The 19,697-nt window shown below is 38.4% G+C and overlaps 1 protein-coding gene across 8 annotated transcripts in view; it reads left to right on the forward strand.

The window, feature by feature from the left end:
* The window catches only part of LOC132103388 (ras/Rap GTPase-activating protein SynGAP-like), a 138,271-nt gene that overhangs the window by 95,317 nt on the left and 23,257 nt on the right, over positions 1–19,697 (forward strand). For 7 of the 8 annotated variants that reach the window (XM_059508456.1, XM_059508463.1, XM_059508462.1 and 4 more), the window contains 9 exons: positions 255–353; positions 2,502–2,741; positions 11,976–12,311; positions 14,268–14,412; positions 14,483–14,627; positions 14,821–15,057; positions 16,753–16,954; positions 17,026–17,252; positions 18,692–18,905. In XM_059508456.1, the coding sequence (XP_059364439.1) occupies positions 255–353; positions 2,502–2,741; positions 11,976–12,311; positions 14,268–14,412; positions 14,483–14,627; positions 14,821–15,057; positions 16,753–16,954; positions 17,026–17,252; positions 18,692–18,905 (1,845 nt within the window). The remainder of the gene's footprint in view (positions 1–254; positions 354–2,501; positions 2,742–11,975; positions 12,312–14,267; positions 14,413–14,482; positions 14,628–14,820; positions 15,058–16,752; positions 16,955–17,025; positions 17,253–18,691; positions 18,906–19,697) is intronic. The other variant, XM_059508457.1, reaches the window with a different exon arrangement.

Raw genomic sequence — 19,697 nt, forward strand, 5'->3', positions numbered from 1 at the left:
ATCTATCTTTCTATCTATCTATCTATCTATCTATCTATCTATCTTTCTCTCTATCTATGAACTGAAGAACATCACTGGAATCTGTTCGTCAGATTCACTTGGTGTCACTATAGACACAGAAATAACACATTTCATCTAATCATCAAATGTGTGACTGTATTAATTGCAGTGCCCTGTGGAATTTTGTCGCTCTGTCTCATCATTAAAATTTTGCTGATGGTTGAAATAGTGAAACTCATTATTCCTGTACTTAGGTGATAACTGCTTCTGGAACAAAGTGTTTTGCCTGTCGGTCGGCTGCGGAGCGAGACAAATGGATAGAGAATCTGCAGAGAGCTGTCAAACCAAACAAAGTGAGTGAAAAGAAGAAAAAGAAAAGATGAGCTCTCTAGTTTTCTTACCTCTTCTTCCATGACTGCATCAGTCTACTTCAGTAACAACTCCTCCTGTCATTTCCATCTTTACACTTATTTCACCTTCTACTAGGACTTGTGGGATTCCTGAATGAACTTAAAACAGCTTCCATGTGCTGTCCTGCCTCATAATGAAACAAATGCTTTCTTTTTTAAGTCTGGTAAACTTAGATGTATCCCAAAGGCTGATAGAGAATGCTGGATTCACCTGCAGATGTCTGTTGGCTGTGTCTGTCATGAGGGTTTTAAATGGGGCTTTAAAAGAGAGCGGTGTGGATTGAGTCGTCCAGATGTTCAGGCAGCGGGAGTTTGGGCTGAATGGTGTTGTGCGGAGAACATGGGCACAGGCATCCAAAAATGATCATCCTGCTCAGTGTTGCAACATATGCGTTGTCAATATTACAATAAATGAGGACAGACCAAGGGTGTTTATTAGCTGAATAGTTGAAGAAGTTTCTAAGTGGTAGAAAAAGCCACAGATGTGCATTAGTGGTTAGTTAACAGAAAACCAATGAAGCACTCAATGACAAAAAAGCATGTTTTGAACATATGTTACTATGATAATATAATGTTTTTGGACATGAACCATAGGAATACGGGTTTTTTTTTTCTTCTTCTTCTTTTTTTCAGAGTTTTACCATAGTTTCTTTGAGGTAGTCGCAGATGGAGTCACAATCTGTTCACTGACTGTCAAAACAAACAAAGTACAACAGAATAGAAATCAGATTTAATACATAACTTTTGGGATTCAGGTTGCACAGGTTTTTACCAGTCCAACAGAAAACAAAATTGTGTTTACAAGTACATTGTGTTCACTAATGTTTTGAAAGATTTTCAAAGTTTTAAAGTGCTCAGTTACAAGTAAATTAAAGATCCACAATACTTTGTTATATACATTTTATTTGTTGGATACTATAACAATATTATTATTCCTAATAATAATAATAATACTAAATGTGGTATTAAAATAAATAGATTAATATTTTTTATATAAAGTTACTCTAATAATAATAATAATAATTGCTATTTATTATTTTAGATTGGTCAGAACTTCAGATCATATATAAATATAAATATTCTTAATATAAATATATCAATAATAAATCAAATCAAATTACCTGCACCGTCACGTTTAGATATATACATTTATAATAAATATATTAATGTCAGGACATTGTCATATCTATTAACAATAACAGTTATTACTATTATTATTATTATTATGATTATTATTATAGGATGGATAGAATGTATAAATATAAATATATTCATAAAACACATTTTTGTTTACAAAATAATAATAATTATTATTGCATTTTATTACTTTTGAATAGACATAAATTCAGATCAAATATAAATATGATAAATCTAAATATTCAAGATTGAAGATTTGTATTTGTCACATACATGATTATATAGAGCATATATAACCAGCAGTGAAATGTGAGTCAGGTCCACTCCATGGACAGTGCAATTATTAAAGAATAGAACACAGATGAAAATATATATAAATATAGGTATGAAATAATGAAATAAAAGTAAAATATAAAAATATAAAAATAAAATATTAAAAAAGATGTATTGTAGAATTAAATATAGAATAGAAAATAATGTGCATATATTAATAATAATGTTTTGTAAATATACATTATGTAACATAAAATTTACTTTATATTATAATTATAATGATAATAATGATTCATATAATTGCAGTAATTGAGTTTAATTGCTATCTGTTGTTTTAGAATGTACAGTTTTTTATTTCACAGTTTTTTACAGTTATTTTTTTACTAAAAGGACTGGAGCTTTGGAAAGCTGGTTTCCAGGGTATATTAAGTGGATCTATGATTGTCAGTAGAAAGTGGCATTTTGATGCTTCTAATGACTCATCATTCTGTGAGACACACAGTAGGTGTTAGACTAACAGTAGTTCAGATCATTAAATCACTGCAGTGACTGCTGTCTGTCCACATGCTTGACGACACATTTGAGGCTCTGCAAACCCCCTAACAACCCTCGCCTACTGTTTATACGGTGAAAATATGATTGTGCTGGCATTACTGCGAGTCTGTGTTTTACCATACTCAGGACAACAGTCGACGCGTCGACAACGTTCTGAAGCTGTGGATCATCGAGGCCCGTGAACTTCCACCCAAAAAGCGCTATTATTGTGAACTGTGCTTGGATGACATGCTTTACGCCCGCACTACCAGCAAACCCCGAACCGATACCGTCTTCTGGGGTGAGCACTTCGAGTTCAACAACCTGCCAGCTGTCCGCAACCTCCGCCTTCATCTTTACAAAGAGACGGACAAGAAAAGACGCAAGGTAAAGGACCACCTCACACACATACACACACACACACACATTTGTTTTTGTGAAAAGTGGGGACATCCCAAAGGCGTAATAGTTTTTATACTGTACAAACTGTATATTCTATGGCCCTACACCAACCCTACACCTAACCCTAACCCTCACAGGAAACTTTGTGCATTTTTACTTTCTCAAAAAAACTCATTCTGTATGAAGTGTTTTGAAAAATGGGGACATGGGTTATGTCCTCATACTTCACCCTCTATTTATAATACCTGTGTCATACCCATGTCATTATACAGAGTTGTGTCCTGATATGTCACAAAAACAAGAGCATACACTGTAGCTAAACCCCAGCCAGACAATGGTGAAGCTTACTGATATTTCAAAAAGTCTTTATTTTCTTAAACCTTTTTTCTCCTTGAAACACCGTAAGAGCTAGGACAGATAAATAACATAAAATTAGCTCTTACGAACTCAAACATAGCCAAAGGCCACATTCAACAATATATTGTATATTATATAACAATATATAACAACATTACAAATAGCCATTCATAAAAACCCTTTTATGACATTACCTCAGTCAGTATTAACAACGCTGAAAGGTTTATGTTAGCATAACTTCACATAACATAAGCGGATACACATTTAAACACTTCAAGTCGAATAAATTATCCTACATATTAATGCAAACAAACATTAAACAAACCAAACACAATACCTTGTTCCCGTTCCAGCTAGGTGCTTAATTATACCCTCCTTTTCTTTAGTGTTTTCGACTTCAGAGTGTTTTAGAGCAACATGAGATTTTTTCTCCTTTCCTTCCGTGTGTGCGTCTCTCTAACAAGTCCCACCTTTCTAGATGCAAAATTAACGTTCCACTATGGAGACGGAAATAAAGGACTCGCCACATTAACAGAGGAGACTAATAAAATAAAGTTCGAAAGTAATTATTAATTTACTCTTTCTTTAGAGTTAGTTACACTCCCACCAATCATGAGTGAATAATGGAACGGTACACAGATTACATTAGGCACGAATGATTTTAACTGAAAATTGCCTTCCCTAAGCCGTATAAGAACAAAGACAACTTATGCCAAAGTTGGAAACTTAACTATAACTATGTAATATTATGCGCTATGGAGGGAAGGAGCAGATTTAGTTAGTCTCCAGCAGCAGAACAAGCTTCTGGACTGGGCGCTCAACTTCGGACACCTTGTGAAGACGCTCACCTTTCTTGCCAAGCTTACTGTCACCAAGCTGAATTTTAACTCTCCGTACAAGTCCATCTTTGTCAGTAGTGGTTTCTGAAACTCTACCCAATCTCCACTCATTCCTGTGCACATCCTCTCCTTTCATGATTACAATATCTCCTACTTGTAAATTTCTTCTTGGAGCATGCCAGCGTTGTCTGAGAGCAATGTTGGCAAGGTATTCCTTTCGCCATCGACTCCAGAACTGTTCTGCGAGATATTGAACATGTCTCCACCTTTTCTTGCCATACACATCTTCTCTGACGAATTCACCAGGAGGAGGCAAGGCTTGGACAGATTTCATCGTCAGAAGATGATTAGGGGTGAGTGGTTCGAGGCTATGGGGGTCACTGAGATTGTCAACAGTCAGAGGACGACTATTGACTATAGCCATAGCCTCATAGAAAAAGGCCCGTAGTGAAGCATCATTTAGTCTACCAGAGGAAAGGGCAAGAGTGGACCTTAGAACGCTTCTCACTGTCCTTATTTGTCTTTCCCACACTCCTCCGGCATGGCTAGAATGGGGTGCATTCATGCTGAAGTCGCACTGCTTTTCTGCAAGAAATACAGCCAGACGGTCTGCATCGACTTCCCTTAAAGCTTCTCTAAACTCATTTTTGGCTCCTACGAAGTTGCTTCCTTGATCAGACTTGATCTGACGAACAGCACCACGTATGGCGATGAAACATCGAAGGCCATTTATGAAGGCATTTGTCGACATGTCTTCAAGAACCTCAATATGAACAGCACGGGAACTAAGGCAAGTGAAAAGAAGACCGTACCTTTTGTTCTCTTTTCTTCCTTGTTTTGTAAGGAATGGCCCGAAGCAGTCCATGCCGCAGAAAGTGAAGGGAGGTGATGGCTCCAACCGTTCAGGGGGTAGATCGGCCATCCTTTGCTCTTCCATAGGTTTGCGTTGCCGTCTACAGGTGACACATTGACGAATGAAGGATGCAACTGCCCGGTTGATTCCTGTAATCCAGTAGCCACTGCGCCTTATTTCATTAATGGTAAGACCTTTACCTTGATGTTTCATCTTCTCGTGGTGATAGGCAATAATCATCCTCGTGATGTGATGATCTTTGGGAATGATTGCAGGGTGCTTGATGAAGTTGGGAAGAGAGGAATTGCACAGCCTCCCTCCCACCCTGAGGACACCGTCGTCGTGGAGAAAAGCGTCAAGAGCATGTAACGGATTGTGATGTTGTAGAGGGATCCCTTTGCTCAGCAGTTTCAACTCTTCTTGATACACATTTTTCTGCAGATCTTTGATTAAGCAATGTTCTGCCTCTTCTCGTTCTGTTACAGTGGTGAGACTGTTTGATCTGTTCTTGCTTATACGCCTGAGAATGCGTGCAACTGCTCGCGTAGCTAGCGACCATGATGAGAACTTAGACAAGCGATCAACTAGGTTCACGCATTCAGTGGTTTTGGTACTGAGCGCTAGAACACTCCTGACCTCTGGATCTCCGACGGTTAACTCTGGTATTTCATCTGTAACCAGCTTTATTTCCTTGTTCCATAGGAACTTGGGCCCAGTGAGCCACGTGGATGACAAAAACTCACTGGCAGTTAAGCCCCGAGAAGCATGGTCAGCAGGATTCTCATTTGTTGGGACATATCGCCACTGTTGTGGGGCTGAGCTGAGCTGAATCTTCTGAACCCGGTTAGCCACAAACGTGTGAAATCGTCGTGCTTCGTTTCTTATATAACCTAAGACCACTTTAGAGTCGGTCCAGAAGAACTCCTCGGCATTAATACATCCCAATTCCTCCTTAAGCATGTTGCTTATCTTCACTGAAACAACTGCTGCTGTTAATTCTAATCTTGGGATGGTTGTGACCTTGGTTGGAGAGACACGTGATTTTCCTACAACTAAGGCACAATGAATATCACCCTCTTCGTTTTGGAGTCGCAGGTATGAGCACTGGCCATAACCCTTCATACTGGCATCAGAAAAGTGATGCAGCTCTGTCTTTGAGACCCTTCCAAATCCAGCAGGTGAGTAGGTACGGGATATAGTGAAATTATCTAAGTGGGCTAGATCACTTCTCCATTGTTCCCATTTTGGGCGAAGCTCGTCAGTGAGAGGATCGTCCCAGCCAGTACCCCGTCTGCACATCTCCTGAAGAATGATCTTCGCTCTGAGGACGACTGGCGCCACAAACCCAAGAGGATCGTACAGAGAAGCCACTGTAGATAAAATGCCGCGTCGAGTTGCAGGCTGTTCTTTGAGGCTGACGTTAAGCCTGAAGCAGTCAGACTCCACATCCCATTGAATCCCGAGAGCTCTCTCAAGTGGCAAATCATCAAATGCGAGATCCATATCCTTCACATTGGTTGCTCGTTCGGATTGTGGTATACTCTCTAATACCTTTCTGTCGTTAGACACAAACTTATGTAGACGGAGACCACCCATGGCACAGAGTTCACGAGCTTCCCTGGCAAGCTGAATAGCATCTTCAGTGTTTTCAACACTTGCGAGCCCATCATCTACATAAAAGTTCCTCATAACAAATCTCGAGCCTTGAGTGTATATGTCACGATTCTCCTTAGCTAGATGTTTCATCCCATAATTTGCACATCCTGGAGAGGAAGCTGCACCGAACAGATGCACTTTCATGCGAAACTCGCTGGGCTGTGAGTTTAAATCTCCTTGCTTCCACCAAAGAAAGCGCAGGAAGTTGCGATCAGCTTCGACCACGTGAAACTGATGGAACATCTTCTGAATGTCGCACATCAATGCAACGGGGTGCTGTCGGAAACGGATGAGAACTCCACTTAAGTTGTTCAACATGTCAGGCCCAGAGAGGAGGTGATCATTCAAGCTTGTTCCTTTGTATCTGGCAGAGCAATCGAACACTACACGAAGTTTATCTGGCTTCTTCGCATGGTGCACACCATGATGGGGAATGTACCATCTCTCGCCTTCACTCCCACCATCCTTGACCTGCTCAGCATCTCCGTTTCCGATGACCTCCTCCATGAACTCAACATAATGCTTCTTATACCTTTCATCCCGTTGCAATTTCCTTTTAAGGTGAAGGAGGCGTGTCATAGCTGAGCCTTTGTTGTCAGGCAAACTGGGTCTGGTTTTGAAGGGCAGAGGCATCTCATAATGGCCATGTATATTTTTCCTTATTCCCTCATCCAGTATGTTGAGGAATTTGATGTCGTCTTGTGACACAATTTTGCTGCCGTCACTGCCATCTTTGAAGTCAGACTCTAAAATGCGAATGACGTCAGTAGGAGTTATCGGAGGTAGCTCCTTAACTGTAATTCTGTGACACAAATGATGTGTGCTCAACGCATCATGGGTCTGTAGTGAGCGCCCTACAATACTCCATCCTAAATCCGTCCTTACAGCGTAGGGTTCCTCGTCTTCTCCTAAAAGGACTTGTCTTGGTGCCATAGCTCTTGAGCAGTTGTAGCCGATCAAAAGACCTACTACACAGTCCTTCAGTGGTTGGATTTCATCCACTATTTCTGCAAGATGACTCCATTGTTTAGCGGTCTCACAAGTGGGAATGTGAGAGCGGTTAACAGGTATGCAGTCCTTTGTATAGGCGACCGGAAGATCAACTTGAACTGCGGAACTATATCCTCTAACACGAAGTCCAGAAACACCTTCGCTTGTGAGCACTGTATCCTTACCACTCATAGTCGTCAACTTCAGTTTCACTGGATACTTGTCAGCATTAAGACCATCACTCACTTCTTGGTCAATAAACGTAGTGTCGCTTTGAGTGTCGAGTAGTGCATAGACAAGTTTCTAAGTCGTTGGATCATTTTTAGATGAAACCCAGACCGGTATCACCATTGATGTGTTGGATGAGCCTTCACCTGCTACACTGAGTGACGTTGCAGCAGCGCCTCGATTTGTCTCTGGTTCTGTTGTAGACCTTTCTCTTTTATAGTTGTCATCATGCAGGGCTGTAGGATGCTTTCCCTTACAGCGGTCACAAAAATGACGATGACGGCATTCTCTCACGCTGTGGCCGGATTTCAGGCATCCATAGCAGAGTTTCTTCTCCTTTATGTAGTTGCGTCGCTCAACCAACACCATCTCAGTGAACTTGGAGCATGCATGAAGCTGGTGTCTATTATCTTGACAAAGAATACATAAAATCTTAACCTTCCTCTGTTCTGACTTATGGTTCTCATTGTCAGTGACTGTTTGAGTGGTAAGAACACTAGCCTTGTTTTTCTTTGCGTCTTTGAGATTTCTCTTCTCAGTGATAGAATCTGATAAACGAAGGGCATGAAAGGACGTAATGGGATTGCAGGCAATCTCAGCTTCGTTTGACGTGAATCTAGCAAACTCCTTGAAACTTGGAAATTCTTGATTTTCATTTAGGCTTTGCGTGACTTGTCGGTTCCAGCTTAAAGCTGCCCAGTCTGGTAATTTGTGAACCAGCTTCCGATTCTCCTCCCAGTCATTTAATATGTCGAGACCCTTGACATAAGGCATGGCATCTTGACAAGCATTTAGAAAATCTGAGAAGCGTCTCAGTCCTTCAGCATCCTTTGATGGAATTCTCGGCCAGTTGGTAAGCTTCTCTCTGAATGCTCTCTGAATGGTGAATGGCTGACCAAAGCGATGGTTCAGTTTGTCCCATGCGTCTTGGTATGCTTCATTGTCATTTCGGTAGAAGTTGCCATCTAAAACCTGCCGTGCTGGGCCACCAACGTATTTTTTCAGGTAATATAGTTTTTCAGCTGGTGTGATTGCCCTTTGATCAATGAGTGAGGTGAATGCTGACTTCCATTCAATAAATTGTATGGGATCGCCATTAAAGACAAATGGCTCAGGAACAGGAAGCCTATTTAAGGCTATGTTGTCTTGAAGGATCTGAGCGAGAGAGGAAATGTCTGTACAACGGGGCGATGCAACTTGAGAGAGGGGCACTGTAGTTACAGGCACATTCTTTGCTTCCATGTTCCTTTCCTTTTTAACATAGTTAGCATCCTTGTGTTCTGTCTCCTTTTCATAGATCCTCAACTTGGCTTGAGCTGCCCGTATCTCTTTCTCTGCCTGCAGTCGCTCCAACTCACGCCTTTGAACCTCTAGAGCCTTGCGTTGTTGTTCCTCTAACTCTCTTATGGATTCCTTTTGCCTTTCTTCCTCTAGCAGCATCTGATAATTTGCTTCTTTCACTGCTAGTTCAGCAGCAGCATCTGCACGTTTTGCTGTCATAACTGAAGTTATGGAGTAGTGGTCAGACTGGCTGTGACTTATAAAAGAAGCCGCGGATCCATAGACAGACTTTGCATAGTCATGGCGGAGCAGTTCATGAAGGCGTTGTCTTTCCTGCTGCTCATCAAACCCGCTTTCATCATCTATAGCTCTGCTGTAGGCAATGTTGATGATTTCTGTGGTCACCGATTCACACGTATCAACTCTTCTTCTTATGTCGGTGGAGGGTGTAGTGAGATTTCGAATTTCATAATAAATGTTCATTACATCTTCTTTATCTTTCTTAAGCTCTTCAATGAGAGGCCAGAGCTGACTCTCTGACATATAAGTCTTTAGCTGATCTCTTGCCTTCCGTGTGTGGAGCTTCCATAGCTCGTACATGACATACAGCCTTTTCTCTTTTTTCTTGGCCTCTTCATATTGATGTGCGCGCATCTTCTCTGTAGGATGGCGTGTGCGTTCAGAGCGTCTTGGACCTTCATGAGCATTGTCATCCTTGTTAAGCTTGCCTTGGAGATCAGTTAAACTTTGTTGTTTAGCTTCATTTGTTTCCTTCAGACACGGTCTCTCTGAAGAGTCTACCATTATGTCGGCTTCGCCTTGTAAATCTTCATGCTGATAACCAGCCATCTGCTCCTCCACCTCTATCTCATTACCTGACTCTGACATTATCACCTAAAATTTTAAACTCTAACGGCAGAAGACCCCTTAGCAGATGTAATAAAGCCCTCGTTATGAACTGTATGAACATAAAATATCAGAACATCAGTTTAAAGTGGTTAGCACATATGCATTTACATATAGACACTCAAATAACTGTAATAACTGACAGTGTAAATACCACAATAAACAAAGTTATCAAAGTTCTTAAATCCAAAATGCAAGAAATGAAAATGTGAAGACCTCAAAAAACACAGTTAATTAAGTGGATAAACGCAAAGTCCAAAAAATAAAATATAAAAAAATGTCTATGTGTCCTTAATTAGAAAGAGTCCATGTGGATGCACGAAGGCATGAGTGCAAATGTAACCACAGCTTTTTGTTGCTCTCGTTGCTGAGTCGGTAAGTATTAAATGTTCAGTCCAAGAAGCCGTTAATCCGTTGTTCGCCTTATTACTGTACTATAGACTGTATAATAGTGGGTTAATACTCACAGTCCTGCATCAATATCCGTGAATGAGGCTGTACTTGACCATTGCACCGAATCTGTGAGACCGCTGTCCAACGTAGGTCAGGCGCGAGGCGTGAAGATGCAGCTTGATGCGTCCATGCTGACACGATGTAGCAGAAACTGTAGCCGGCGCTTTGAAGATCCTCCGTGGCCCGTCGTAGACAACACGTCGTCAGTATCGATGCGGGTCAAGCTCTTACTGTAGCTAAACCCCAGCCAGACAATGGTGAAGCTTACTGATATTTCAAAAAGTCTTTATTTTCTTAAACCTTTTTTCTCCTTGAAACACCGTAAGAGCTAGGACAGATAAATAACATAAAATTAGCTCTTACGAACTCAAACATAGCCAAAGGCCACATTCAACAATATATTGTATATTATATAACAATATATAACAACATTACAAATAGCCATTCATAAAAACCCTTTTATGACATTACCTCAGTCAGTATTAACAACGCTGAAAGGTTTATGTTAGCATAACTTCACATAACATAAGCGGATACACATTTAAACACTTCAAGTCGAATAAATTATCCTACATATTAATGCAAACAAACATTAAACAAACCAAACACAATACCTTGTTCCCGTTCCAGCTAGGTGCTTAATTATACCCTCCTTTTCTTTAGTGTTTTCGACTTCAGAGTGTTTTAGAGCAACATGAGATTTTTTCTCCTTTCCTTCCGTGTGTGCGTCTCTCTAACAAGTCCCACCTTTCTAGATGCAAAATTAACGTTCCACTATGGAGACGGAAATAAAGGACTCGCCACATTAACAGAGGAGACTAATAAAATAAAGTTCGAAAGTAATTATTAATTTACTCTTTCTTTAGAGTTAGTTACATACACACACACACACACACACACATATACAGTATATATATATATATATATATATATATATATATATATTAATAGTATTTTATTAGATATTTTTATAATATATATATATATATATATATAATATTTGTGTATAATTTATGCATTAATTAGAATATTATTGTAAATCATAACAAATTATTAAATATTAATAGTTTTTATTATATATAAATTAATTAGTAATACTAATGTTTACTAATATATATATGTACACATTATATATATATATATATATATAATATATATATATATGAATAAATAGAATTAATTATTACGACATACATTAATATATGTATTCATTTTCTATTACTATTATTTTTATTGATTAATATTATAGTAATTTTATTTATATGTAACATTGTTCCTAAATGAATTGTTATTTAAAAATGTATGTGTTTATATATAAATATGTTATGATAATATAAATGACTTCATAGACTCAAAATCAGTGTTGTTGTTGTTGTGAACAACAAATAATGATAGCAAATAATGCTTCAAGGCAATTGTCAATTAAAAATATAAACAAAGACGAGTCTCTGATGTGTCTTACTCCAACTTCCTTTTTTAGCAGAAAATACACAATTGTAAGAAAATAAAAAGTACAAAATAGAAAGCTGCACTTGTCAAGCAATTCAACAGTGTCTGACATTGCTGCAGCTGGTTGTAGCAAAAGGACACTGGTGTTTCATTAGATTTAAGGTGAAGGAACATCATTTGTTTTGTCAATTACTTTGACCATAACAGGAGAAGAGCACATATCTGGGCTTGATCAGCATTCCCATTTCCAGCATCACTGGTCGTCAGTTTGTGGAGCAATGGTACCCCGTCATTCAGCCCAGCGTCCTGGCCAAGGGTGGTGGTGTTGGAGGGGGCAAAATCATCAACGCCTCCCTGCGGCTCAAGTCACGCTTTCAGACCATGAGCATCCTGCCGATGGAGCTGTATAAAGAGTTTGCAGAGTATGTGACCAACAACTACCGTACGCTGTGTGCCGTTCTGGAGCCGCTGATGAGTGTCAAGAGCAAAGAGGAAGTGGCCTGCGCTCTGGTGCACATCCTGCAGAGCACAGGGAAGGCCAAGGTATAACTCTGTTTAAATAATGTTTGTTGTATGTTATTTAGTATGTTCCAAAACCTAGTGAGCTGCCAACATTTAAGCACATCATAATTGTGCCCCTGACCCAAAATAGTATGACTAAGACAATCCCAGAATGTATTGTGCTTGTGGAGAAAATGGCAATTATATATGCTTTTGAAAAATTATTTTAATTAGCCAATTAGATGCTTTTCTCTCCATGCATTACATTTTATGTTTAATTCCAAAAATCAGAGAAAATTGGGATACTGCATCTAATATTTATTTTAATAGTGAAAATTCTTGATTATTTTACTTAATATGTGTATGTGTTGTTATTTTTATGCATGCATTTTGGGAAATGAATAAGTGTGTGTAACATTTTACCTTGTTTAAATCCATGAAATCAGAGAAAATGCCGAAAAAACAAATCAGCGACTTAATGTGGACCTGCTCATATTTACTTTAATACTGAAAACTATTGGGAAAATAGTGTAATCTAATTAAAAATTTACTGTTTTAACTAATATTTGTGTATATGTATTTTTATGCGTTTTAAAGTGTGAGTGTGAATACAATGTAATTTCCTTACAGTTTTAGTCATTTCAGTACTTCAACTTCAAATTTCGTTTAACAGTTAACTTATTTCACTAACACGTTGTTTTTAAATCTATTGTTTCGATTTAATTTTTCTGTTACAATTACCAAAAATATTTTTTTTCCAAATCCCTCACTTATTTGGATCTATCACAGTCAGGAGACTGTAGACAGTAGGGCTGTCACTTTTGTGAAAAAATCATTTTCGATTTTTAAGACATAAGTGTTCATTGAATCGATTGTAAAATCGATTTTCCATGTCTAAAAAAAAAGACGTTTCCTTTTTCAACGTCAAATAATGGAGGAACGTAAAGAAAGCGCTGGAAACGCACAAGTCAGCGATATATCTTATTTATTGGCATGAAGTTTTGTGCAGAATAACAAACAGCAACAGGAGTGCAACATTCTCGAAAAAAATATGTGCAGAGGAGACGGCTGCCATAACAAAAGAAAAACATCACTGCAGGCTTCAACCCGGCTGCATTTATGATTTAGGCAATTCAAAAACCTCAAAGATTATTTTAAATAATGATTCAATCTATTTCAAACAACTGTTAAAAAAAATGAAACGTTAAATGGACTTGAGAACAGGCCATGTGTGTTTTTTTTATTGAACGTAAACGACACTTAGGCTAGGCGGCACTAGGCGGCATAATGAAATGCACGAAAAGGCTATGGCCATTACAAATTTATTGGACAGGAAAACAAGTCGATCAAAATTTTCGGGGTCCAGAGCAGAGCGTTTTTTATTCACTATATTTCCAGCTGTTGAGAAGACGCGTTCTCCGACCGCACTGATGTCCCAGAGACACTCAGGTACAGCTGCGCAAGGTGGGGGTATTACTGCCAATTTTCCATCACAAAAGCCGGTCGCTGTCAGCTTGCAATGGTCCTTTTCATAACTCAGAATCTCCTGTAACTAGATGCGCGAATGAGGTGAATTCGCGTCTACCGCACCACGAGACCTCCAGACGCGCGTAAACTCATCTTTACATTGACTGGGTCTTATAGGCGCGTAAAATTGCTGGTATTTTTTGTCTAGCTTTCGCAAGGCATACTGCACTTTCGGAATTCTTTATTTTCTTTTTTGTGAGTTTTGTTACATCTATATGTTTTAGTTGTTTAATTGTTTTAAAATTTACATATTTAAAAAAATTTAAAATTTGTACATATTTGGTTAAAATCGATTCTTTATTTTCATTTTCGAAACTTTTTTTGGTTGGTCCGATCGATTGTGCAATCGATTTCCGAACTAAAAGTGACAGCCCTAGTAGACAGTAGACAATAAGGCAGCTCACTAAGTTGAATTATATGTGAGGTAATTGTGAAGTGATTACAGATGTCTCTTCTTTTGCTCTGCACAAGGATTTTCTTTCAGACATGGCGATGTGTGAGGTGGACCGATTTATTGATCGAGAGCACCTGATCTTCAGAGAGAACACCCTGGCCACCAAAGCCATAGAAGAGTACCTCAAACTCATCGGACATAAGTACCTCAAAGACGTTTTAGGTGAGACGTCCTCCTACTGTTTGTCTCAGTCGCTGTGCGCTCACACTTTAATGGTTTCATTTGGTTTCAGGTGATTTTATCCGAGCGCTGTATGAGTCAGAGGAGAACTGTGAAGTCGACCCAATGAGGACTCCACCTTCTGTGCTGCCCGAACATCAAGCCAACCTCCGCATGTGCTGTGAGCTTGCCCTCTGCAAAATCGTCAACTCTCATTGGTTAGTTACAGTGCTAACATAGAGCATTCTTTTATAGACCATTTACGGTCTTCACTGACACACACACTCATTAAATTTTACAAAAGATTTCTATTTAAATAAATGTTGAATGTCCTATTCATCGAAAAAAAGTATCATAGTGATTATTTCAGTGCATCACAGCTTGATTGTCTGCATTATTTGTTTTTCCTAGTGCATTTCCAAGAGAACTAAAAGAGGTGTTTGCATCCTGGCGCGTTCGATGCGCTGAGAGGGGAAGAGAGGACATTGCAGATCGACTGATCAGTGGTTCCCTCTTCCTGCGCTTCCTGTGTCCAGCCGTCATGTCACCATCTTTATTCAACCTCACACAGGAGTACCCTGATGAGCAGACTTCACGCACACTCACCCTCATAGCCAAAGTTGTGCAGAACCTTGCAAACTTCTCAAAGTCAGTACACACTTCCTTAAGGTCTTTTAACTTTATTACCATGTCATCATTTTCTGCTGCATTATGAGAGCACAGTAACTTGCGTTCATGCTGGTCTTTTCAGCAGAGGAACCATTCTGATTGGGGATGCATGATAAATTGAGATCATATTGGTTATCAACCAGTATTATTTTATTTTATTTTATTTTTGTTTTTATTTTTTAATTTTTTTCATCTGATATTTATTTTGTTAATTCTCCTTTTCCCCATACTGTTTCAAGATGCATAATATAATGGACCCAAACTGGTTACAAGCTAATTTGATTTGGAATAAATGATATATGATATGTTGATACTAGGGGTGTAACAGTACGTGTATTCGTACTGGACCGTTTCGGTACAGGGCTTTCGGTATGGTGCACGTGTGTACCGAATGACCGAATGCAATATGCGGAACATAGGTACATTTTCGTGTTTCCAAATGAACATGTTAAGTGGCGGAAGTCTCCGCGTTCAGCGCAAATCCCGCCCTGCAGCTGATTCTAGGGCCGGTGACACACTGGCCGCGTGGCGTGAGCGTGCGTTTCTGCTGCGTGTCAGTTGCGTGACCGCTGCTTCGCGTTTTCTGTGTCTTTACACACCAGAATCGTGCCTGACGCGGCGCTAGCGCGCTGCTGCTACTGTAGGTGACATAGCGACAGACCAGGATCTTGTCTTCACGACAACAATATCTATACTTCATGTTGAGCATAAATATAAAGCCTACTTATAAAGGACACCGTCAACAGTATTGACGGCAAAATAGACTATGTTTGACAGGTGCAATATGCCAGTGTGTCACCGGCCTAAGGTTTTCAAAAGGCATCACGCGAGTGTGAACATCACTACAACTAGGAAAAAAATGATTGTAATTCAAACACAGCTCCTTTCGGCATTTAAACAGAACTTTGCTCTTAATTCCGATCGGTCCAACGCAATAACAAAATCTGAGCAGGTCTAAAAACTGAAACTGTTGATGCTTTACACTTTGGAAATTTTATATATATTATTTAAATATGAGCAGGCCTACAAGCTGGGATTGGTAATGCTGCACTGTAATCATAGTTATTTATTTATATTCTTCATTATAAAATATATATATATATATACACACACAGGTCCTTCTCAAAAAATTAGCATATTGTGATAAAGTTCATTATTTTCCATAATGTAATGATAAAAATTAAACTTTCATATATTTTAGATTCATTGCACACCAACTGAAATATTTCAGGTCTTTTATTGTTTTAATACTGATGATTTTATTATATATATATATAATTTTTTTTTACATTACACCCCAAAGAAATTTCATGTTTATCGTAACAGCCAGAATTTTAATATCAATGCATCCCTAATAGTGATCATGATATTTGTGTTTTAATTGTTATTCTTATGTCCAAACCAACGTATGGTACACTTAAATCCGGGACTGTAATTTTCACTTGGGTTCAAGTGTCTTTGGTCAAGGATACAGATCTCTTTACCCCCAAATTTATGGGTAATGACGTTTGGGCTGTCAGCCCGGATCATTAACCATTAAGCTATAACAAACTGTGCAGCCGTTACTGATGATGAACATAATGATCATTCACATTATCATCATTATCATTGTGGTAACATTCAAAGCTGACCGTATCAACCCCGTGTCCTTACCGATTCCTAACTGTGCTACAGGTTTGGCAGTAAGGAGGAGTACATGTGTTTTATGAATGAGTTTTTGGAGATGGAGTGGGGATCCATGCAGCAGTTCCTGTACGAGATCTCCAATCTCGACAGCGTGAGCAACGCAGCTGCTTTTGAGGGCTACATCGACTTGGGAAGGGAGCTCTCGATCCTGCACAGTCTTCTGTGGGAAGTCATGGCACAGCTAAGCAAGGTAGATGCAGTTCAATCATCTAGATAATGATGACTGTTTTTGTCTACTTACGTTTGCGATTCGGTCATCAGTCTGTTTTTACCGTGCCAAAGGATGCTATCATCAAACTTGGACCATTGCCCCGCCTTCTGAATGACATCAGCATGGCCCTTCGTAACCCTCACCTCCAGCGACAGCCCAGTCATCAGACGGACAGACCGCCTCCAGAGAGACAGACAGACAGGCTGCTCTCCAGGCCCAGCTTCAACAGGGGCGTCTCGTCTGAGTTCCAGAACCTCATGATGAGAGACCTCAACAGGTAGAGTCTGCTGTCTTCATGTGTGTCACATCTGCAGGAAGTGTTTTCCAAATCCTAGTGAGCTTCCTGCTTAGTCTGTATTTTTTTAGGCACCTTGTCAAAACTTGAATCGAGGTGCAATGGGTGCTATAAATAAATAAATACTAAAATTTACAGAATAGATTTTTTTCCCATTCTGCTTTCTGATTTGAAACTGTTTTATTCTATTTTACAGAGAATATGTTAATCATTAATTGTGGTTTTAGTACAGTAACTATATTAAACATTTAATTTAGTTATCACATTTGAATTAGATTTTATATAAATTATTTTATCTCATTTTTGTGGGAATTGTTTCTGAATAACATTTAGATTTTTTCCCCGTCACTTAAAATGAATCTTAAAAAAAAACTTTTCATTGAATAACATTGTCAAATATAATCTTTAGAAGATATTAAAATGAATATTCTTTTTTCATACTGTTTATTTGTTTTTTTTTGTATTATTTTAATGCTTCTATGGAAGCAGGGTTATTATAGTTAACTAAAACTAAATCTATCATTTAAAAAAGTATGTACTTGAAACAAAATTAACATTAAAATACAACCTGTCCTCCAACCAATACACTCGTATAGGTTGTTTGTCCAAATCCCTGAAATACGACCCCTCAGAGCGTATACTACAATTGCACCTCTAAGGTCGTTTTCATATTAAGGTTACATACTCTTTTATTTGCACTGTAATTCGGGTTTTGTGTAGCTCAGTTGGTAGAGTATTGCGTTATACGATAATATGTAATCATGCTATCATGGGTTCGAACCCAGAGAACGGAGGTGCTTGTAAAATGTACAGTATGTGCTCTATAAATCATAATTTTGCATGATTTCTGTGAGGGGTAGGTTTAGGGGTGGGGTTAGGTGTGGTCAATCGAATTAATAAAATATGCACGAATTACTGTGAGATCGGTGTAAAAAGTAAAAAGTAAAAAGTTATACGTCATTTCATGACGACAGACGCAACACGATACTATCATTATTTTTATGCCCGCTAGAGGGCGCTTAACTTTAAAACGTAAATATAGGTCGTAATAAGGTGCTTGCACAAATGACCTATATGGTCGTTTTTTTGTTGGAGGACAGGCTCAACTAAAAGTAACAAATAAATATTAATAAATACTATATATAGACATTAAAATACACTAATTAACATGTCAAAAACACTAAAAAGTGAACGTTTTACAAAAAAAGTTTTACAAAAAAAGTTTTACAAAAAAATATTAACGTATATTGATGATACTAAAATAACACTGTGTCAGTGTTTATTTATTAATAAAATAAATAACTACAAATCAAGAATAATATGGCTCACTAGGTTTTGGAACTGAGCTAAAGCAATATTGCTTGTGGAGAAAATGAGCTTGGATATGATTCTCCATGTTAACTTTCTTGTATCTCACATAGTTCAGTTGAGATCACTCGCCTGCCCTCTCCAACCTCTGCCATGTCCAGTGGTGGAGCGCCTCCGTCCCGAGCCGGATTGGGGGGGTTTGCGGACCGCGATCATCCTCACCGAGCCTCATCTAAAGAGGTTTTCTATGTTGCCCGTCCCCCGTTGGCCCGCTCTAGTCCAGCGTACTGTACTAGCAGTTCTGATATTACTGATCCAGACCCAAAGGTAAGTCCCATAGGACAGGGCTTCTGATTGGGTGGGGGGTTCTGATTAAATAATAAACCCTTTCATTTAGAAATCTTTCATGACTATGGTCAGTGCTGTCTGGTCCGAATTCTCATGTGAATAACAGCTCGCTCCCTAGCACACGTTTCGAGGGTTGGCTTTGTTCCTGTGGGAGAAGGAAGCACCACTGACCTGCTTACTGCAGAGTCAAATACCACCCAAGCAAGGAAAGAGGGCTACGAGATGATGTGGGTGCAGTCAACACATATGATAGAGATTCTTTACCTTAATCTTGGTCCTGACATACAAAAAGTCAACAATTCACCCAAAAAGCTAAATTCTGTGTGTATTTACTGCAAAATTGCATCACATGCAGTTTTCATAGAGACAAATGCTGTCGACAAAGCACTATAAGGGTAGTACATATTATTTGTGCACTATTTTCCAGGTCTTCTTAAAATTTAATATTTGATTTAATTAATATATATATATATATATATATATATATATATATATATATATATATATATATATATATATATACATATATATATATATATATATATATTATTTTGTTTTTAGTTTTTGCTACAAAGGTTAAATTAAACAAAATATAATAAAAAGCTGTTGGAAAGGATTTATTGTTAAATTATATAATTGCTTAAATATAATATGTTATTTAAATATAATGTATAGAATATCATATTTGATTAATTAAATATCATTTTCTTTGACATTTTCTTTATTTTATTTATCACAAAATAATATTTTTATAAGCTTATATATAATAAA

The sequence above is a fragment of the Carassius carassius genome, chromosome 24 (genome assembly GCF_963082965.1).
Source record: "Carassius carassius chromosome 24, fCarCar2.1, whole genome shotgun sequence".
Taxonomy (NCBI): Eukaryota; Metazoa; Chordata; class Actinopteri; order Cypriniformes; family Cyprinidae; genus Carassius; species Carassius carassius.